Genomic DNA, 23,374 nt, shown 5'->3' with positions numbered 1-23,374 from the left:
AGTTGCAAGACGGGAAGACACTGGCAAGCACCCTCATGGCTGTGGAGGAGGAGGAGGAGAAGGCAGAGGAGGAGAAGGGGGAGGAGTTGTTGCTGCTGTGTTGTGATAAGGCCAGCAGCAGCAGAAGACGCAGCAACACCACAGTTGGTTTATTATCTAGCTGTATCGCGTGACGCCGGGCTACGTCGGTGGGGGAGGGCTTGAAGTGGAGGGGGAGCAGGAGCGACTCCAGTCTTACGCTGAACTTGGGCCAGTGTTGAAGTGTGCCCGAGGGGGACCGTGCTGCTGTGTCCTCGGGGTTATACCGTCGCAGGAGGAGGAGGAGGAGGAGGAGGTGGAGGTAGTAGTAGTAGTAGTGCTGCTTGGGTGCGTCGTAAGGGTGGTAGTACGAAGGGGCGTCGTAAGGGTGGTAGTACGTGGGTGCGTCGTAAGGGTGGTAGTACGAGGGGGCGTCGTAAGGGTGGTAGTGCTTGGGTGCGTCGTAAGGGTGGTAGTACGAAGAGGCGTCGTCAAGGGAGAGGTGCTTGGGTGACGTGTCGTAAGGAGGTGGTGCTTTCTCGCGTGTCGCAAAAAGGGACAGTGCTGGGGTGTGGCGTATGGAGGGGCCAGTATCGAGATGTGTCGTAAGGTGGCAGTGCTGGGGGGGTGTCGTGTTAGGAGGATGGGACTGGGGTGCGTCGCTGGGGTGCAGTACCAGGGTATGTCGTAAGAAGTGTGTTTGGGGGAGTGGGTAAGTATAGTACTGGGGGAGGGCAGCGTCGTATGACGTAATGGGGGTCTATGGGTGAAGACAGTGCGTCAGGAAGAGGAACTGGTACCTTCTGGGTGTGAAGAACGGAGGGAGGAAGGCCATACCATCAGTATGGGCAAAGAGGAGGTGTGTGTTGGGGAGGGGTGGATGGCTGGATGGTGTGGGTAGGTAGGACTCTTTTTTGGGAGGAGAGGGTATGGGGGGGGATGGATATGGGAGTGGGGCGTGTCTATGCGGCGTGAGGGGCGTGTCTATGCGGTGAGGGCCAAGGGAGGTGTCGTGGATCAGGGGTAAACCCTCAACCAACATTCAGGTCCACGCTTGAATGCGGGCAAGAGTGGTCGACCTGTGTCTCCCACTCCCTCCCTCTCTCTCAAGCAACTGTATCCAATCGAGACGCCCAAGCCTTCCGTTGGTACACCACCACCACAACTCCAACAGAACATCGAAGTCAACGGAAAAAAAAACCACGAGAGAGAGAAGAGAGAGAGAGAGAGAGAGGCGAATCTTCATCATCCCAGCCGTCGACCCTTTTGAGAAATTATCCGACCACTTTGTTTCACGGGAGATTCGCAATGTAAGTCAAATGAAATTTCTTTCAGTATCTATACTGGTCTTCCTCTCTTTCTGTCTTCCTTTTCTCTGTCAAGTATAAGAATGTTCTAACGCTAATCTTTGTTATCTGTGCATCCTTGACTGATCGCGTCGTGATTATTCTGTGATTGTATAACATCTGTGAGCGAACGTCCAGCGTTGGCTTTATGTATAAATGGTGTGTCACTTAACCACTTGCTTTGCTGTCCAGTTCCTATCTATGTAGATTACGAATGGAAGGCCTTTTTATCTTTCTTTCCCATGTACTGTCCTCCAGCAGATGACCTGGTCATAGCCCATCAGGTCTTGTGTTGTCTGTCCCTCCCATATACTGGCCCCCTACTAGAGAACCTGGTCAAAGACCATCAGGTCTTGTGTTATCTGTCCTTTCCATGCACTATCCTCCAGCAGATAACCTGGTCATAGCCCATCAGGTCTAGTGTTATCTGTCCCTCCCATATACTGGCCCCCTACCAGAGAACCTGGTCAAAGACCATCAGGTCTTGTGTTATCTGTCCTTTCCATGCACTATCCTCCAGCAGATAACCTGGTCATAGACCATCAGGTCTCGTGTTATCTGTCCCTCCCATGTACTGTCCCCTACCAGATAACCTGGTCACAGACCATCAGGTCTTGTGTTATCTGTCCTTTCCATGTACTGTCCTCCAGCAGATAACCTGGTCATAGACCATCAGGTCTTGTGTTATCTGTCCTTTCCATGTACTATCCTCCAGCAGATAACCTGGTCATAGCCCATCAGGTCTAGTGTTATCTGTCCCTCCCATATACTGGCCCCCTACCAGAGAACCTGGTCAAAGACCATCAGGTCTTGTGTTATCTGTCCCTCCCATGTACTGTCCTCCAGCAGATAACCTGATCATAGACCATCAGGTCTGGTGTTATCTGTCCTTCCCATGTACCGTTCTCCAGCAGATAACCTGGCCATAGACCATCAGGTCTTGTGTTATCTACTCTTCCCATGCAATTCTATGTAATAACCTATGCTAAACTTCCCCTTACAGATAACGAAACTCATTTAATCCCCTGATGGAGGGGGCTGACCTCATGTGGGGCCTATATGACTAGGAATGGTTGACCTCAATGAGGAAAACTCCTTGAGGGAACCTACTTTGTCGAGATTACGTAAAACACAGCCGGTGATATTTGTAGTAGAAGCCCAGGCAGCGTTGTGTACGACAATTAGTCATTATCTTTGTCACAAAAAAAAAAAATTAACGTACAAAAATACCACACAACTTGTAAAACCATCTGTCATTATTTTGACAAAAAAAAACTAACAAATATACCACACAACACGTAAAACATCAGTTATTATCTATGAAACAAAAAAAAACGCTTACAAAAATACCACACAACTTGTTATGCCTGATAATGTATGAAGGAGATACTCGTATGCCTGGCAACGGTGTGGCATAAGTTGGTGTCGGGTTGTAAACAATGATTCAGCAGTCTTGCCAAAGTCCGTCAATTTAAATCGAAAAAATCACGCAATGGTCAAACATACGAACAGACTTAAGATTCTTTATCTTTAATATCCTCAAACTTTGCGTCCACTGTACACGACATAGTACTGAACAGTTATTGAAGGTGGTTAACAGCCCAACAGTCCAATTTCTGATACACTGAAAAGGTCAAATGAAGTATTCGAACCTTTTACCGTAGACTTCCACTCCCAACTAATATTTCCAACTTGTCGTTTATGGTTCTTACCTTTTAATTACATATATCTGAGCGCCTTGAAATGCCCATCTCAAATTCCCTGAACTGTAGGTACTTACCCCAGAACAACTGAAAGTTTTCTGTCGAATCTTAAAACCTGATTCTTTAGGACCTGTGCCAGTAATAACGCCTTCGAGATCGGGTTGTCACTGACAAGAACCCGCGACAGGATTGTGTATTTAAACGATGGTTTCAGTGTCGAGACACCGAGACATTTGCTGCTGATCCAATATCACCTGATTTCGTCATATGCAATAGACGAATAAATTGTCTAACTTGGGTTGTTTACACTAGTTGTATATAACCATTTACGTTGATACAAAGCTGTTTACATTGATTACACCAATTAGGAGTTCAGTCTTAAATATGAAACTCTACAGTTGGCGAATTCTTAGACAATCAACTCTGTTATTTCAAGTAAGTTCGTAGCAGTTTTGTAAGCGTTCATTTGTTTGTGTGCGGTATGGAAAGCGTGCGCTCGGAAATGCTTGCTTCCTTGTCGGTAAACATTTCCAACGTTTAAAATAGTCGACGTACATCTCAAACCATGTAAATTAACAAAATCCTAAATGATCTTTATCTGCAGATGTGAGGAATAACAAACAGAAATAAAGGTCGAGTAATTTGTTTACTTTCGCTACACTTCAAAAGGTGAAACCGTTTTGTTTACTGTCTTTACATGAATACTGGAACAGGAAAGGATGAACAGCTAGGGTGGGTGTGAGGCGGCAGTAATTGACTCATACCCGGGCCAACTGCAGTCATGCCTAGTTACATGACTGCAAAGGAAGTTCGAAACCTACAGAGGAGTATATAGAACACACGAGGCCCTGGGGTTTAGAATATATGTCTGGTTAGCAGAAACAAAAAAGTGAGAAGCGAGTGTAAATATGCCCCAAGGGTAGCGGAAGGTGCTACATGTAGCGTATCGTATTTAAGACAAGGTAGCCCTTGGCTTGAGGAGGTGGGATACGTCCCCTGTATCCCCGCGGGAGAATGTAGTACACACGCACGCACGAACGTCTTAGTGGCGATAAAAGATAAGATACAGGGACGCCACAGACCAGTGCAAGGCTGGGAGTATATAAATTGTGGGGCCAAGACCGAAATATGTTATAAAAGTATGCGAGACGCTTTGGTAATGGAAGAGGATTAGCCAAATCAATGAGCAACTAAAAGCCAAATACTACTGTACATTTTTTTTCGCTAGATTCTGGCAATGGTAAGGACGTTAGTAAATTAATTCATTTGCATCTCACATGCTATGGCGCCGAGGCTAGATGTTTGCGTAGGCACTTTAGAGACTCAAAACTGGGAGGAAGGGTTGGGAGGGGTTGAGTTGGTAAAGGGACGCGATCAGGGAGAGAAAAAAAAAAAACCTTGGTGGTGTGTGAGGGTGGGATCCTCATACCAAAACATTGTGGTTTAATATAACGCGCATATACATTATCCCTGGGGATAGGGGAGACAGAATACTTGCCACGTATTCCCTGCGTGTCGTAGAAGGCGACTAAAAGGGGAGAGAGCTGATGGGGGGCTGGAAATCCTCCCCTCTCGTTTTTAAATTTCCAAAAGAAGGAACAGAGAAGGGGGGGCCAAGTGAGGATATTCCCTCAAAGGCTCAGTCCTCTGTTCTTAACGCGGAAGATTCCGTCCGCAACACAAATAGGGGGTGAAAAAAATAAACAATTTTTACTACCAGAACGAAACCAAAACATCAGAAATTTCACTAGTTCCATCAATAAGCAGCGACTGAGGTGAAAGCCAAGCCCAAAGTAATAATACTTACGTAAAGACGCCATACTTGTGTATGGCGAGCATTTTTCTTACTTTAAAGACGGTATGGCGATTACATTTTTCTTTCTCTTCTTTTTATAGGCGTTCGTAGCCTACCTTACACAAGCTCGCCACCTTATGCAATTACAGTGCCTACCTTATACACAAGCTCGCCACCTTATGCAATACGGTATCGTAATATATACGGCAGTATGGCGTTTATGTCTTCGAGTTCGGAGAATAATGATGGAATGCTCCGGGGGAGGGAATTATTCATACAGCGGTGACAATATGGTAATATGGGAGGCTGGAGGAAGGAAGGAGGTCAGGTGTTATGTAACCAGTCTTACCAAACAAGTTGATAACCTAAACAGCATCAGTGCTGACGGGATGGAGAGATTGCACACGTACCTTTAACCTGACCCACCTCGCCAATATCGAAATCATCTCACAGGCTAAAGGGAAGATGGCCAGTGGTTCCGGAAACCTCTGCCGAACCAGACAGTGTCGACCCGATACAATCCCTACAACTACTTTCTCCCCATGTCATTGTGTTTGGCTCAAAAAAAAGGCACCAATAGATTGGTCTATTCTACTATGGACCGTCCATTTCTATGGAGGTATTGTAATGATATTTCACTACGATATCAGAGTGAGGTATCTACTATCTGCTTTGTTCGTTCCTGTCCTTTTTCTTGTATATGAGTAACATAATAATTACTAGTTTTACAGTGATATTAATGATGCAAAAGACAACCCCTCAACAACACTTAGTATATGGATAATACACACACACAGGCTGGGGTGCGTGTGTGTGTGTGTATACAAACACAAGGATTAACACTTTTCACAACACCTCTCCCTCAACACTGACACACTGTCCATAATTCAGTCTCCTCCTTCACGTATTTCTCAAATCTTCAAAGCAACGCAACAGATAGACACATCTACCATTCCTGAACCCACACACACACACACACTGTCCCTTTCTCAGGTACTCTTCACTTGCTACCACCCTTTCGATCGCCACTCATTCATACACTCATACTACTACTACCACCTCTGTATCATGGCCGTTTGCTTTTTGTTACCCTTTGTCTTTATATAAATGTACCATACATGCGTTCTGACAGTCCTTAGGTACTCCACTTTGAGCCATAGAAATGTTGCACAGCCAGAGTAACCAATCAACAACACCCTGTGCCCTTTCTTTGAGAAATCGCACCGCAGTCCAATCCACATCAACCACTTTACCACCCATCTTAAACAAAGGCTTTCTTTATTTCCTTTTCAACATACCGCCCTTGGCGCCTCATACAACTTATCCCAAACACACAATGTACCACTCTACAAAACATGACACATTCAACAGTCCTTCAGTACACCCTATCTTTTTCTTTTGTGTGCTTTTTGCCTGTAACCGCTTCTTATACCCGCTCCCCTCACGGACTTTCGTCCCTGTTTGATAACTTAAATGTCTGTGGTTGCTAAGTAGCCGATGATTGTTCTGAATGCTCTGTTGTATGTGTGGTTTGTGGCTTTGTTAAATCACCTTTAGACAAGGCAGCTGACCGGGCAGGTGAGGCGTAATTTAAGATGGAGCGATTGAAATGTTTCCAGAGGGTACCGATATGCCCATGTAAGTAAAGTGAGGGAGGGCGCTTTTTGTCTGGTGTTCTTGCTATCAGATAATAACTATCGTTAAAAACTGATTTCTACATAAAATGAAAAAAAAATTATTTCTTGTAACGAGTCTAAAGATACATGGTACGGCGCCAAATGCAGGCGTATCTAATCTGTCCAACCATAAATTATGCTACCAAGAGGCAACACTTTGCGTTCATGCACAGGAAAGAGGGCACAAATAAAGATATCCAAGAGAATCAAATTAACATTCATGACTAGGTTGCAGGTCGGAACCCTGTATAAGTTTAGGAACACGTAAATGTACAGTACAGAAGAGGTAAAACGCTTCAATGCGAACATTTGATCAAGGAAAAAAAAAAAGGAATCTAAATAATAGCTCAAAGTACACCTATTTGAACCTCCTATATATATATTTTTTTAAGACTTAAGATAATATCATTTCATCTTAGCATTCGTGGTAACGTCTGAGTCCATAAATGGTGACATATACATCTCACTCGCCTCACAACTGAACCTCTTGACATCAACTCAGACGAAGAGTTGAATAAGCTTTTGTTGTCCATAAAGGTGGCGCAATGTGCGTGGAATGAGATCAAATCCGATCATACTGACAGGGTGTTCACGTGCAGGGAATGAGATCTAAGCCGATCATACTGACAGGGTGTTCACGTACGTGGAATGAGATCTAATCCGATCATACTGATAGGGTGTTCACGTGCAGGGAATGAGATCTAAGCCGATCATACTGACAGGGTGTTCACGTGCAGGGAATGAGATCTAATCCGATCATCCTGACAGGGTGTTCACAGTTGAAAAAAAAAAATAAATGAAAAACTCCTTGTGACTGACGCACACACAAGCCAGTGCAGTGTTGGGTGGGAGTTAGGCTTGCGTACCTGCCACAGTTAGTGAGAAGTTTTTCATACAGAAAACACTTGCCTATTAATGTCTCCTGGGTTCTTGAAATTTAAATAAATCAACAAACCTTAGAATAATGAGGTAGATTAAAAAAAAAAATGAATGATTAATGTTTTAAGAGATTTTGACTACGCTACGGAGCAGTTTGCAGAGTGGGTTAAAGTTAGCCTAGCCTACAGGGCTGGTTCATCGCTCGGGGAAATTTTGATTCCTTGATTCAGTGGATGAGAGAGAGAGAGAGAGAGAGAGAGAGAGAGAGAGAGAGAGAGAGAGAGAGAGAGAGAGAGAGAGAGAGAGAGAATCATTTATCCGCAAAGGTCGAGTGTGTATATAGATAGTAGCCCTGTGGAGAGGGTGAAGGCTGCTGCTGCCTATTCACAACACTCTATATAATTGTGACATGACAATATCATTTATCTCAAGTTTCTTCCCTTCTGAATTAGGGTGAATTCTACTTTCAAGGGCATCACTGTTGTGAACTCATCAAAAACTTCGAGTGAACACCCAACTTGCGAACGAGAAAGCCTATCTTTATTGATTTCGAGAGAGGCTTCGTTGAAGACTATTATAAGAGTGTGACAAATATAAGAAAGCGTTCTTCCAAACCTTGAACATGGGAGTTCGAGCCTTGAGCACGACGGTACTACCCTTGAACACGACGATACGACCCTTGAGCACGACGATACGAGCTTTGAGTACGACGGTACGACCCTTGAACACGATGATACGACCCTTGAACACGACGGTACGAGCCCTTGAACACGACGATACGACCCTTGAACACGACGGTATGAGCCCTTGAACACGACGTTACTAACCCTTGAGCCAAGACTCTTGGCTACCACAGCGTCAGCCTTTGACTTGACCCGCTAAGGCCCCAAGCCATCATATACCCAATAGTGGCAGCGTCGTACTCAAAGAGGGTCGTGTTATTGCGTCCCAGACGGACTGTTCACGCTAGTTACGGGTCACTCCTCTTTGCCAGCCCTGCTCATTGTGTCTCAACAACGTTTAATGACTGGGGAGGGGGGTCGTCTCTCTCTTAGCCTCCTTGCCTCGGTCCGCCCAACTTATACAACTTTCCTTACCTCTCTTATCGTCGTCTTTCACTCCTCCTTCGTTACTGCATCTGCCTTCTTCTTCTACTCCATCTATGTAGATCTAGGAAGGTAGGGTACTATTACTGTCCTAACGGGCAGATAATCTCGTAATGGACCATCACCTAGGCCTTCAGTTATCTGTATTTTCACCGAATATTCCCACACATTTGGGAATAGTTGAAACAACGCTATTAGCAATGACCAGCTTCCCTCATTGGAATACACGAATGTCATGTAACACTCGGTGTGTTCTACAACCCGAGGACCTCCTCTTGAAGTTCCTATAGCTTCAGAACCTGCGCTACGGTCAACAGCAGAGGGAAAAAAGGGGGTGGGCTTCATGTCTTCTTTCCCACAGTGCGTAGTACAGCGACATGTTCACAATTAACTCGTCCCACAGTTAGTTAAACTTTTATTACGCAACGCGCTGTTATAATTTGACGAGTCATTTGCTGCTTTGTATGCTAAGCTGTTTGGCTGTTATGATATTCATATATATATATGGTGAATGGTACATAGATTTATCTGCCCCGCTATATTTTCTAATAACTTTTATCTCTGTAGTTTCGATTTGTGAAGGCTCTTGCTAGTGTTAAATGAATTATGGCGTTGATTCTTTTTTCTATATGTAATTTTTTTGCGGTCTTTTTCGTAGAAAAATGGTGTTATTTCTTGCACTTGCAAAGTCGTTTGAATTCCATGGTGTTTACTGTATCCGGAACAGTGTGTGTGTGTAGTAGCATGGCAGCTCCAGCGTGTGAAGTATATACAGTCAGCAGTTTACGTGTTGTTTACCAAGACGTGGATTGATTTGTGGTGTGGGTATCTGTAATCACCCGTTTACAGTAAGGATTCCCGTGTCCTCGTATCTTGTGGGATCACATCCACATCGAGGCCTTCTTCCATTCTGTCCCCCTTCTTCTTCATTATCACTACTTTGCAATTGCATGCGTCAATCCTCACGCGTATACATCAGGGTAACAATGGGGGGCCTAGTTAGCTGGCGCAATCTTGCGTCATTCCCTTCTTCGCTCGTGACCCATGCGTAAACGCATTCACGAATGAATTCAGTCCTTTTAAAAAGGGGGGATCATATACGTACACGGACGGACGTGTTCGAGTCGTGCCGTCGTGCTCTTAAGGTCGTTATTACGTCGTAGTTCATGGTCGTACGATCGCGTTCTACGATTGTTCTATCGTGCTTCAATGGTGGTAGTACCGTCGTGATAAAAGGGTCGTGCCGTTGTGTTCATGGGTAGTGCAGTCGTACTCTAGGGTCGTTGCGTCGTGCTCTAGGGTCGTTATGTCGTACTCTAGGGTCGTTACGTCGTGCTCAAGGGTAGTACCGTCGTGTTCAAGGGCCCTAACGTCAGGTTCAAGGGGTACAACTAATTTCTCATAAAAAAAAGGGTAGTATTAGCTCAACATTCGAACCAGATAACCCGTAAACAAACCTACGCCAAACTCTACATCCACATCTCTGAAAACCATATATATATATATATATATATATATATATATATATATATATATATATATATATATATATATATATATATATTTCCTTCTTCAGCGATAACCTCAATTTATCATTACCTCAACCCAGACCTCGAAGCCTATGTGATAACTATGATAACCAGGGTGTGGCCTCTCTCCCTAGGGTTTTTTTCTGGCGATAATATAAGACGACAACATTACGCAACTACATTCACTCCTCTCTCGACGCTGGGTCAGTGTCAAACTAGGTTGTGTGTGTGTGTGTGTGTGTGTGTGTTACGGTGTACCAGACGTGTTCTTGAAACCTGATGCGTCGTTCCTTGTTTCTTTTGCAGATCCCTCGGGACATCCGACTGAAGAAGGGGACCAACTAAACATCTTGAGGCAAAGCACATCACACAAGTTACCTAACCTAACTCCTACAAGCAACCAAAAGGACCCCTCCCCCATAGCCTCTGGAAAGCATAAGACGAAGGATTACCCGCAAGCGCAAGTTAAATCAATCTTCAAGACACAGTCACTGAACCCCCCCCCCCCTTAACTACCTCGCTACGCAATCACCAACTGAAATTAACCTTTCATCAACAAAGGTATTAAAGAAAACTGCAAGAGCCACCACTCCAAAAACACCGGCAATCAATCCCGCCATTAGTTTATCCCTAACTACCCCATCACACCCAAAATCACACCAGCACCCTAAGAAGAAATCCACCTTCGAAGTCCTTCCATCTTGAGCATCGAAGAACCCCCCCCCGAAGAAAACCACAACACACCCTCCCCTCCCTTCGCCCATCATGCATTTCGAAGACCTCCTGAAGGAGATCGGGTCCTTTGGACTTTACCAGAGGCTCCTGTGCTTCCTGCTCATCCCGTTCACCACGGGCGTCGTCGCCTTCACCTTCTACGTGCAGCTCTTCGTTTTGACGGCGCCCCCACACACGTGCCGGCAAGTGGCGCCCCAGGACGCCGGCCAAGCGACCCATGACTTATACAACCAAATCTCCCACCATCTCAACGCCACGCCTTTCGTAAGAAGGATAGGGAGATAGTGTATATATATATATATCATAATCTTAAGCTGATTATACTTAACGTATCTCATATTTCAGTGGATGACAAAAATAAGAATAACAACGACCTTCATATCAAAGGACAAACACGACCCTTCTCTCTCTCTCTCTCTCTCTCTCTCTCTCTCTCTCTCTCTCTCTCTCTCTCTCTCTCTCTCTAGCAACAACAACAACAACACCAACAACCACATACCCAAACTCTCAAGGCCAACACAGGAACAGACAGAGGAAGCCTGTCAAACTTTAAGTGTTGCTGAGAACGCATTGAAACAACGTAAGATACCCAGTGCGTCCTTGTGGGGTAATTCAACCTAAGCCAGAGATGTGTCTGGCCTGTGTTAGAATGCTGACAGGCGTGTGTGTGTGTGTGTGTGTGTGTGTGTGTGTGTGTGTGTGTGTGTGTGTGTGTGTGTGTGTGTTCTGCTTCTTCTGGGAGCAAAGAAGTTCAGAAATATAGTACGGAAAGGCAACAAGTATGGTGGAATGTCCCGTTGGAAATGGGTTAGAGAAATGGGCATTTAGGAAGTCAATATGAGAGTCGAATGATTCAGAGAGGGAGGGAGAGAGAGAGAGAGAGAGAGAGAGAGAGAGAGAGAGAGAGAGAGAGAGAGAGAGAGAGAGAGAGAGAGAGAGATTAGAGTAACGAGAGTAAATATATTCTTGGAAGATAATGCAAATTATGGTCAACACTGCCAAACACGTGTCCAATGTTGATAACTCAGGTGTTTCCCCCTTCCTACAGATGCACAGATGACACAAGCAGGTGTTCCCCCCTTCCTACAGATGCACAGATGACACATGCAGGTGTTCCCCCTTCCTACAGATGCACAGATGACACAAGCAGGTGTTCCCCCTTCCTACAGATGCACAGATGACACAATCAGGTGTTCCCCCTTCCTACAGATGCACAGATGACACATGCAGGTGTTCCCCCTTCCTACAGATGCACAGATGACACAAGCAGGTGTTCCCCCCTTCCTACAGATGCACAGATGACACATGCAGGTGTTCCCCCTTCCTACAGATGCACAGATGACACATGCAGGTGTTCCCCCGTCCTACAGATGCACAGATGACACAATCAGGTGTTCCCCCTTCCTACAGATGCACAGATGACACATGCAGGTGTTCCCCCTTCCTACAGATGCACAGATGACACATGCAGGTGTTCCCCCGTCCTACAGATGCACAGATGACACAATCAGGTGTTCCCCCGTCCTACAGATGCACAGATGACACAATCAGGTGTTCCCCCTTCCTACAGATGCACAGATGACACAAGCAGGTGTTCCCCCCTTCCTACAGATGCACAGATGACACATGCAGGTGTTCCCCCGTCCTACAGATGCACAGATGACACAAGCAGGTGTTCCCCCTTCCTACAGATGCACAGATGACACAATCAGGTGTTCCCCCTTCCTACAGATGCACAGATGACACATGCAGGTGTTCCCCCGTCCTACAGATGCACAGATGACACAAGCAGGTGTTTCCCCCCCTTCCTACAGATGCACAGATGACACATACAGGTGTTCCCCCGTCCTACAGATGCACAGATGACACAATCAGGTGTTCCCCCTTCCTACAGATGCACAGATGACACATGCAGGTGTTCTCCTTGAGAACAGGTGTACAGGTACTGATGACGCAGGTGTTCCTTGAGAACAGGTGTGTATCTAACGATGAGGCATGTTCTTGGACTCTCCCGCAGGACATGGAGTCCAAGCTGGTGTACACCTGCCACCAGTTTGACCCCAACGTGACCTCCGATTACCTGGCCCACAACGCCAGGGTCAACGTGACCTCGCTGGACCAGCTGCCCTTCCCTACAGTGGAATGCACCAGCGACTGGGAGTACGACCACGACGTCATGTTCTCGTCCTACACCTCCGAGGTGGGTAAAGGGGGTCGTACACTAGAGGGTTCGTACCCTGGGGTGGCTGTACCATGGAGTGGTCGTACCTTTGGGGTGGTCGTACACTAGAGGGTCGTCCCCTGGGGTGGTCGTTCCCTGAGGTGGTCGTTCCCTGGGGTGGTCGTCCCCTGGGAGGTCGTACCCCGGGGAGGTCGTCCACTGGAAGGTCGTCTCCTGAAAGGTGGTCGTCCTCGAGAGGTCATACCCTCTAGGGTCGTCCTCGAGAGGTCATACCCTCTAGGGTCGTCCTCGAGAGGTCATACCCTCTAGGGTCGTCCTCGAGAGGTCATACCCTCTAGGGTCGTCCCCTGGGAAGTCTAATGGTTCTTTCTGGGTCAATGGCTGGTGGCCTATGGCTAAAGACGGTTGATTGGTTGTTAGGGAAGATGGTTAATGATTGCCTAATAAATGAGGCGATTGCTAACATGGATGGCTGATGAAGGATGGTTGGTGGATGACTGGATGTATGGGGGACTGGCTGACGGGCGGATGTATGGATGATATACTGGTAGACAAAGAGGTAATATGGATAGTTTCTGGGTTGGATGATGGGGATAGATGGTTGAAAACGACGTGTGTGTGTGTGTGTGTGTGTGTGTGTGTGTGTGTGTGTGTGTGTGTGTGTGTTACCAGACACTAACAGCCATGCGACTTTCCACAGCACGACTGGGTCTGCAACGACGCCTGGCGACCTTACATGGTGGTGACGCTCTTCTGGGTTGGCAACACTGTCGGCTCCTGGCTCTGGGGCATCATGTCTGATACGTGAGTTGACCCCCCCTCTCTTCTTGACCCCCTATAGCCTGCTAGGTCAGGTCCCATTAGGTTACAGCAGGTCAAGTAAGGATACAATGAGACAATACAGTAGTTCAGTGTAGGATACAGTAGTTTAGTAACACGTTTTCAAGGCAGATTAAACAAATAGATTTCTAATAGAGAACCACAAAATAATATCTAAGACTTTTGCTAGAAACTGTTTGATCGATATGTAATGTCTAGTTCACGTAGACACCATAAGAACGACCGAGAAACACCAATTAACCTAAAATAAAGCCTGTACGTTTTCTTTGAAGGCTTTAATACGGACACGTTTTCTTCTTCTTCACTGACAAAATAACGCACAGACTCGTCTATTCCTACTACGCATGCTAACAGGTCGGTAGAGGTCACGCCAGCTCGGCATAACGTGAGATTTACCCCCTCCCCTTTATGTCATCTCCGGCAACAGATGCGGCCGTCGCCCGACCATCGTCCTCAGCCTGCTGGTGTACGGGGTGGCGGGCGTCGCCTCCGTCTTCGTCAGCGACTTCTACGCCTTCACGGCGCTCAGGTTCCTTGTGGGATTCTCGCATCACACAGTCACGCACCTGCCGTTCGTCCTGGGTGAGGCAAAGCCTCCGTTGTCTTGCTCTCTGACCACCCGACTCAAGGGAGAAGTTGATAATGATAATAATAATAATAATAATAATAATAATAATAATAATAATGATAATAATAATGATAATGATAATAATAATAGTAATAATAATAATAATAATGATAATAATAATGATAATAATAGTGATAATGATAATAATAATAATAATAATAATAATAATAATAATAATAATAATAATAATAATAATTATTATTATTATTATTATTTTATTATCTTCGAAAGTCACACTGATGGAGTACATTAGCTTTCACCTTACAGCGATGGAGTAACCTAAACTCCCTCCACCTTACAGTGATGGAGTAACCCTAACCTCCCTCCACCTTACAGTGATGGAGTAACCCTAACCTCCCTCCACCTTACAGTGATGGAGTAACCCTAACCTCCCTCCACCTTACAGTGATGGAGTAACCTCCCTCCACCTTACAGTGATATAGTAACCTTCCTCCACCTTACAGTGATGGAGTAACCTTCCTCCACCTTACAGTGATGGAGTAACCTTCCTCCACCTTACAGTGATGGAGTAACCTTCCTCCACCTTACAGTGATATAGTAACCTCCCTCCACCTTACAGTGATGGAGTAACCTCCCTCCACCTTACAGTGATGGAGTAACCTTCCTCCACCTTACAGTGATGGAGTAACCTCCCTCCACCTTACAGTGATGGAGTAACCTCCCTCCACCTTACAGTGATGGAGTACTGCGGGTGGAGAGCCGCGTAGTGCCGCTCCTGACCATTATGATGAGTTACACCCTGGCCTCCATCATAGCCCCAGCCTTGGCCTGGCTCATGTGGGACTGGTCCGTCTTGGTTCTCATGAGCGCAGTCCCATCAGTCCTCATGGTCCTGGCCTTCAAGTAAGCTAACTCTACACTCTCACTTTCTCACTCGCCTCTCTCACTTTCTCACTCGCCTCTCTCACTTTCTTACTCGCCTCTCTCACTTTCTCACTCGCCTCTCTCACTTTCTCACTCGGTCTGTGAGCAAGGGAAGGGGTATCTGTTGGGTCATAGGTACTTTCCCCTAGTCCCCTCTCCTGTTGGGTCATAGGTACTTTCCCCTAGTCCCCCCTCCTGTTGGGTCATAGGTACTTTCCCCTAGTCCCCTCCTGTTGGGTCATAGGTACTTTCCCCTAGTCCCCTCTCCTGTTGGGTCATAGGTACTTTCCCCTAGTCCCCTCTCCTGTTGGGTCATAGGTACTTTCCCCTAGTCACCTCCTGTTGGGTCATAGGTACTTCCCTGGTCCCCCCTGTCGGGTCATGGGTACTTCCCTGGTCTCCTGTTGGGTTATGGGTACTTCCCTGGTCTCCTGTTGGGTTATGAGTACTTCCCTGGTCTCCTGTTGGGTTATGGGTACTTCCCTGGTCTCCTGTTGGGTTATGGGTACTTCCCTGATCTGTTGGGTCATAGGTACTTCCCTGGTCCCCTCCTGTTGGTCCAGAGGTACCTCCTGGCCCCCCCCCCCCCTCCTGTTGGTCCAGAGGTACCTCCTGGCCCCCCTCCTGTTGGTCCAGAGGTACCTCCTGGCCCCCCCTCCTGTTGGTCCAGAGGTACCTCCTGGCCCCCCCTCCTGTTGGTCCAGAGGTACCTCCTGGCCCCCCTCCTGTTGGTCCAGAGGTACCTCCTGGCCCCCCCTCCCTCCTGTTGGTCCAGAGGGACATTAGAGACTCCCCTCTCCTCCTCCTCCCCCTCCGTTAAAAAGGGTCTTCCCCCTCAGGTTGATCCCCTCCCCCTTTAAAAAGGGTCTTCCCCCTCAGGTTGATCCCCTCCCCCTTTAAAAAGGGTCTTCCCCCTCCCCCTTTAAAAGGGTCTTACCCCTCAGGTTGATCCCTGAGTCTGCCTCCTGGCTGATCGCCCGGGGGAAGAGCGAGTGCGCGCGGGAGCAGCTGCAGACCGTGGCCAAGGTCAACGGGTTCCAGCTGCCCCACGCCATGGTGACGCAGCTGCTGTACGACGGCAAGTCCGAGAGCCGGGCGGAGTCCAAGAACGAGTCCCGGGATGGCGAGGACCAGCCGGGCGAGACCAGCCGGTCCATACTCCAGGCTGTCAAGTACCCGAGTCTGAGGAAGAACATCCTTTTGGTCCTGCTGGTCTGGTGAGTGGCTGTCAAGTGGTGGGGGTGGTCTGGTGAGTGGCTGTCAAGTGGTGCGGGTGGTCTGGTGAGTGGCTGTCAAGTGGTGCGGGTGGTCTGTGAGTGGCTGTCAAGTGGTGCGGGTGGTCTGGTGAGTGGCTGTCAAGTGGTGGTGGTGGTCTGGTCTGGTGAGTGGCTGTCAAGTGGTGGGGGTGGTCTGGTGAGTGGCTGTCAAGTGGTGGTTGTTTGGTGAGTGGCTGTCAAGTGGTGCTGATGTCTGGTGAGTGGCTGTCAAGTGGTGGTTGTTTGGTGAGTGGCTGTCAAGTGGTGCTGATGTCTGGTGAGTGGCTGTCAAGCGGTAGTGATGTCTGGTGAGTGGCTGTCAAGCGGTGCTGATGTCTGGTGAATGTCAAGTGCTTCAGGGTGTCATACAGTTACTCGTATGACAAGTGTCATTTTGGTGGCTACCCACCCGTACGTACGAGTAAAAAAAGACCAGGTAAAAAAATAAAAAAAAAAAGATAAAATTAGGGATAAAAAAAAATAAAAAAAAGGATGAAAAAAAAGAGGGAAGGTTTATTTTTCCACCAATCTTCCATCACTCACTACTCCTACCCCAGCAGTTCGCTCTATCTATCTCTCTCTCTCACCCCTTCTACAGGATGATGGGGTACATGTGCTACTACTCTCTCTCTCTCTCACCCCTTCTACAGGATGATGGGGCACATGTGCTACTACTCTCTCTCTCTCTCCTTCTACAGGATGATGGGGCACATGTTCTACTACTCTCTCTCTCTCTCTCCCCTTCTACAGGATGATGGGGTGCATGTGCTACTACGGCCACTGCCAGAACACGGCCCACCTGGGCTCCAACATCTTCACCAGCTACCTGCTGGGGGCGGTGGTCGAAATCCCCTCCTGGTGCGTCCCCTGGCTCATCCATCGCTTCGGCAGGAGGCGTCCGCTCACCTCGGCCTTCCTCCTCTCGGGCCTGGCCGGTTTCGTGTACGCCTTCGTCCCTGCAGGTGGGTCGCGAGTGACCTGTGTCTCCCCTCTCCCCACGCTGGATGGGTAGTAATGACATGTTTTCCTCCAGGAGCAGCCCAACCACTCCCTTGTGGGTGTTGACGTGTTGACTGTTTCCCCGCAGACATGGAGTGGCTGATCCTGACGCTGGCGCTGGTGGGGAGGGCCACCATTACGGGCGCATACTACATCACGTTGCAGTACGGGCCGGAGGTCTTCCCGACGGTGGTGAGGGGCCAGGGCGTCGCCCTCTCAGAGACCCTTGGTGGCGTCGCCATATTCCTCTCGCCTTCCATAGTCTACCTGGTAACGGCTCATCCTCGTTTTCTCTCAATCGTACCCTATCGTTTTCTGTTATTCCTGATTTCCTTGGGGACCTAACTAATTTCATCTTATCTACCACAATATCATCAGCCTTCCTGTATTTGTCCGCTAGTTGCACCAAGTTTTACTTTCCATACTACAATATGGATATCCACACGGGAAATATGTGTGTGTACATCAAATTTTCTTCTCAGAATGGAAATTCTCATCAAGTTTTAGTTTATGCCACCGACAGAATAATGACGCCTTGTACACGTAAAATGACGCAATCTTTCACTGATCATTTCATACTAGCGTAACAAGGCCTTAACGCAACCAATTAAGCTGTTATCAATGAGTGGAAATTTCATTAAGGGAGGGTCGAGGTCCCCACCACTCATATATATATATACATATATGATGCATAAGTTGATTATATTAAATAACTATATTTTTCATGAACTGGATCCAATTGCGATTAAACAATTTATCATGTAAAGAAAAAAAAAAAAACGCACACATATCCACCTAACAGCTTATCACATGGTTACACATGGGACGCCCTGAGCACATATACTCGACCTTAATAATGGCAAATCTTCACACAAACTAAATTTGACGTAAAAGCAAAAGTTCCTAAACAACTTTAGGTAATCAGTTGCAGGGTAATAATGGACTCCTTTTAGAGTGATTCCAATTAATTTGTTTACTGACGATACTAAAAACCTCGATGAGGGGTGACTCACGTAGACGGAGGTAGACAATATGTCTATGAAAAAAACTAAATGAAAATAAATCCTTCCTTTTCAATACTTACACAAAAAAAAAAAATGCGTGATAATTTTCTTTTCTTAACTATAAGAAACAGCAATTACTCCTTCGCTGTCGAATCCCAATAGCCTTTTTTTCCCCTTAAGTACAAATAACGATTCTGGTTTCCTTTAGATCAAACTTTTTATCACTTTATTTCGGATATAAAAATATTAACAAGAAGGGAGCACGGCAGACTCGAAATACTTAAGCTTAAAGGCAGACATTAATCAAAAATACATTTAACATTAACAAAAAATTCTAGGCAGACATTAATCAAAGAATACATTTAACATTAACTAAAAGACTCTATATCTTAAACCTTACCTGTTTGGCAGTCAATAGCGAGTTCAAAACCTCCACCACCTAGTTACACCTAACCTAACTAGTATTTATAAATTCTTACTTTACCTTAGAGACGATATTGCAAGTAGAAATGAAGGAGGAATAATATATCACGAAAATCCACATGGACCTTAGCGAGACAGTAGCACACAGGTGTCGCTACCTCGAACCAGTTCCACGTACAATCCTCCATATTCTTCTTCCTTTCCATTCACCCATATTTAAGGGAAGACTCGTAAATTTAACTCACAAATAAAGAATCACTTTTTGCCTCACTACATTAACTAGTTTGTGTCCTAAGCAGAAAGTTACTGGTCACTGTGTATATAGGTTAGAAAGGTTAACACAAATCACAGAAGTTCACAACACGTCAACCTTCCTCACCAAAGTCCAAAACTATAGACGTAATAAACAAACAAGAAACGATCGTCAATTATTTAAGAAAAAAAGAAAAAAAACAAAAAAAGGTTTTAGGTTTCCGAACCCGTTCGCCGAATGTTTTTGTGTTCCAGTATGATCAATGAGTCACCTTCAGTTTCGAGTGGCATTAGATGATATATGTTAATGATATATGTTAATATGTCATGAAATGCAAATTTGTAATGGTTCTCCTGTCAACCATACTATACCCTGTACGACATACAGTATTTTGGGATTATTCTTGACACTGTATTTTCCACTTGGGTTTAGCTTCAATCTTGCCTTAGCCTCGAAGCTTCGGAACTCTTTGGTTGAGCTTTTATGAGTGCATGAAGGAAATAAGGTATCAAAACATCCGATAAATTTTAATGCATGTGAATATTGTAAGTAAACATTCTTCAAATAAGGCAGCATTCCATTTATATTCTTCCTATCATCAAAGATTCTATTATGGATAATCTAACAAGAGATTTCATGTCTTGGTTCGAAGATCGAGAAATAATACAGTTTCATGCTAAGTTTCCACCATCTCAGAGCCAGTTGAAGTTGCCTATCTCAACATTGGTTAACTAGCAGGGCCGAATTACCCAATCTATAGTACGCTACCACTAATTCAAAACCTCCCGTTGAAATTTACAGACGAAGCTTATAATTTTGGTGAGTAATGTAACTAAAACTCACTTTCCCAATAGATGAAACTATGAAGGTATTCCATCCGTTAATATCCGGTTGAATTCAAGTGGTTATCGACTACTGGGGACAAGCAGAGATAATGCTATTGACAACTAGTGGGGTTAACAAGCGAGAAATCGATACTAATACCTTAAACTTATATATATAATCTATGTGTTTATCATTATATATATAATCTATGTGTTTATCATTATATAATCTATGTGTTTATTATTTACGATAGGGTGAGATCCAGCGGCGAGCCCCGCTCCTGGTTTTCGCAGGGTTGTCGGTGCTGGCAGGGGCTGCCACCGTGCTCCTGCCGGAGACAGGGGGAGTCACCCTGCCCAATACCCTGCCTCAGGCAGAGCAATTCTCCCGCCAAGCCGCCAGACCCTGCTGCAAGTAGGTATTCCAACCACACCCCGTGCAAACTCTCCACTCCAGAGGGTTGTTGGTAAACCTTAGTTAGGAAGGAAGTGGTCCAATATGCTTAAACCTTAGACCTCATCCTTACATCTGTCAGACCTAGGCTTTCCTAACTGCTTTTTATTTCTATTTTTCTTTTAAATCTGTCTATCCCAACCTAGCCTAACCAAATTTCATTCCTCCTTTTTTTCTTTCTACATTACGAGAAAGTTTATTAAACTTCCACACATTAAATCCTGTGCTAACCAAACCTTACAAGGAATTTATTCTACTCCCATACGCTGAAATAAAATGTAGCTAAACTGTATATTAATAAAATACAGATAAATACATTATCTTCGTGAAGATCACCATGTATGGATTTTTTTTTTCTAATTCTGAATTGGGTTACTTAAAGTTAGTCGATTAGGTGGAAAACATGGAAGCTACTGCTTAAAGATATTAAGTTTAGGTTATCACTTCATTGGTAAGTATAATAACTGGTTAAGTTAGGTTATCACTTCAATGGTAAGTATAATAACTGGTTAGGTTATCACTTCAGTGATAAGTATAATAACTGATTAAGTTAAGTTATCACCAGTGGTAAGTATAATAACTGGTTAAGTTAGGTTATCACTTCAGTGGTAAGTATAATAACTGGTTAAGTTAGGTTATCACTTCAGTAGTAAGTATAATAACTGGTTAAGTTAGGTTATCACTTCAGTGGTAAGTATAATAACTGGTTGTTCTGAATGATACACATTACTAGGAACAATAGTTTAGATATATACATTAATGTCTGGGCTAACATTTCGACTAGGAGCAGTAGTTTGGCTACAATTAATGTAGTTTTATGTATTAAATTGGGCTAATCTATCTACGAAAATGTCCACACTAGGATGTTTGTAGGTATGGAAGGAAGTTTAGGGAAATTATCATCCTACAGGTCTAATGATGATGATGACGTTGAGGGCAAGGCTGAAGCTGTGTCTGAAGCCGACCTTTAGAAGCAACCACCTGATTCTGAAACCACTGAAGGAGACGGTCAGGAGTAACCATCATATCCTGAAAACGGATGAGGGAGACTTCAAGAGCAACCAACAAAATCCCTGAAACCGCTAAAGGAAACGTCAGGAGCAGCAAGTCTGTCCCTGAAACAGCTGAGGGAGATATTAGGAGCAACCATCCACCTGAAATGGCTGAAGCAAACATCAGGAGCAACCATCCGATGCTGAAATGCTTGAGGGAGACATCAGAAGCAACCATCTGACCCTGAAACAGCTGAAGGAGACATCAGAAGCAACCATCTGACCCTGAAACAGCTGAAGGAGACATCAGAGGCAACCATCTGACCCTGAAACAGCTGAAGGAGACATCAGGAGCAAAAGTGCTTAAGCTATTTGCCAGTTTAACGCCACCATTCTAATAGCTTCGGATATTCAATCATTATTATTATCATTATCATTATTACTATTATTATTGTTACTATTATCATTAATATTATTATTATTACTATTATCATTAATATTATTATTATTATTATTATTATTATTATTATTTGCAGTTGCAGTGTAGTGTTTAGACAACAAAGTAACAAAGGTGGAGAGTGATTTGGAGCATATTTTATTCTACGATATTAATGCAATAGTAGTGAAGGTTATGATGATCAGGGGAAAAAGTAAGGTTAAATGAACGTAATAATTGGGGAAACACATGTAAAAAAATATATCGAGACCCTATTAAAACCTCACCTAAATTTCCCTTAGAAGTTCAAATTCATAGCAGAAATATATAAGAATATTATTGTCACAGTCACCTGGGGACCGTGTTGAATAAGGGGTGTGTTTGGTATATATTTCGACTGGAAAACTGAAAAGCAAGATAAATCTTGGCTGTTAGAGTGGGGGGAAGATTTTCATGGATTTTGTTGATTTCCTTCTGCCAATGATTCACCTACATTCACATTATCTAACCCCACGTTTTCCCTGATCTTCATGACCCTCACCTCCTTAATCACCTCATTTAATATCGTAAAATAAGACGTAATACACTGCATTACCCTCCATCGCTCTCGCTCTGTACTCTCAAATGTTTATTATCATTACAAAACAAGAATGCAATTAAGAGTGGCGGAACTAAATGAACAAATTACCACCATGTTCACGTTTTGAAGATGACAGTAATAACCAAGTGGACCTGAATGCCCGATAAAGACATTGGGAAACATACCATCTGAACCTGAGTGCCTGCAGTGGAAATCAAAACCAGCTGTTTGATTCGGAACGTCTTTTGAAGCAGATCAAGGGTTCCATGTTATACCATGGACCTGTCTCGATCTTTGAATGTCGGAAATGGACCTTTGGATAGTTGATAATGTTGTGTCCACATTTCTTAATTAAATATGGTTCTGACGAATTATCAATAAATATAGTTCAATAAATTTGGGCTTTGATTTTCCTTAATGTACCTTTGTAAAATACTCGCAAAGGGTTAGGCCTGCCTCTGTATACGCCGAGTAAAAAGTCAACTTTGGCGAGGGCGTATCATGGGCGTACAAGAACTCACTCCAAAAGAATCCATCCTTTCCCTAATACTGATCGTAACGCAGCTTCGAAGCTGCAGAAAACCCGAAGAGGCATCTAGAATGCTACGTTGGGATGAGTGAAATAATGAATCACTGAACTGAAGCTTTGAATCACTGATACACACCCGAACCGCTTTACCAAAAGCCGGTGTTTTCGTCGCCGATTCGAAACATCGAATCTCTTGAATTATGATGAACCTGTACTAAACACACATATTTACAATAAAAACAAATAACTGAATCAAAATCACCACCAAACCACTGCACTGAGATTGATTCATTCCACTGAAA

General features: G+C 44.9%; 1 protein-coding gene across 1 annotated transcript; it reads left to right on the top strand.

The window, feature by feature from the left end:
* Positions 1-378: 378 nt before the first annotated feature.
* Positions 379-22,939, top strand: LOC139761426 (organic cation transporter protein-like). Its single transcript, XM_071685599.1, is given in 12 exon segments — positions 379-1,328; positions 10,359-11,051; positions 12,805-12,987; positions 13,670-13,773; positions 14,237-14,391; positions 15,134-15,148; positions 15,151-15,301; positions 16,267-16,539; positions 17,329-17,540; positions 17,666-17,847; positions 20,336-20,496; positions 21,446-22,939. Coding segments are annotated over 11 exon segments (1,731 nt in total). The 5' UTR covers positions 379-1,328; positions 10,359-10,817; the 3' UTR covers positions 21,507-22,939.
* The last annotated feature ends 435 nt before the right edge of the window (positions 22,940-23,374 follow it).

The sequence above is a fragment of the Panulirus ornatus genome, chromosome 40 (genome assembly GCF_036320965.1).
Source record: "Panulirus ornatus isolate Po-2019 chromosome 40, ASM3632096v1, whole genome shotgun sequence".
Taxonomy (NCBI): domain Eukaryota; kingdom Metazoa; phylum Arthropoda; class Malacostraca; order Decapoda; family Palinuridae; genus Panulirus; species Panulirus ornatus.
This window is presented reverse-complemented; position numbering and strand designations above follow the sequence as displayed.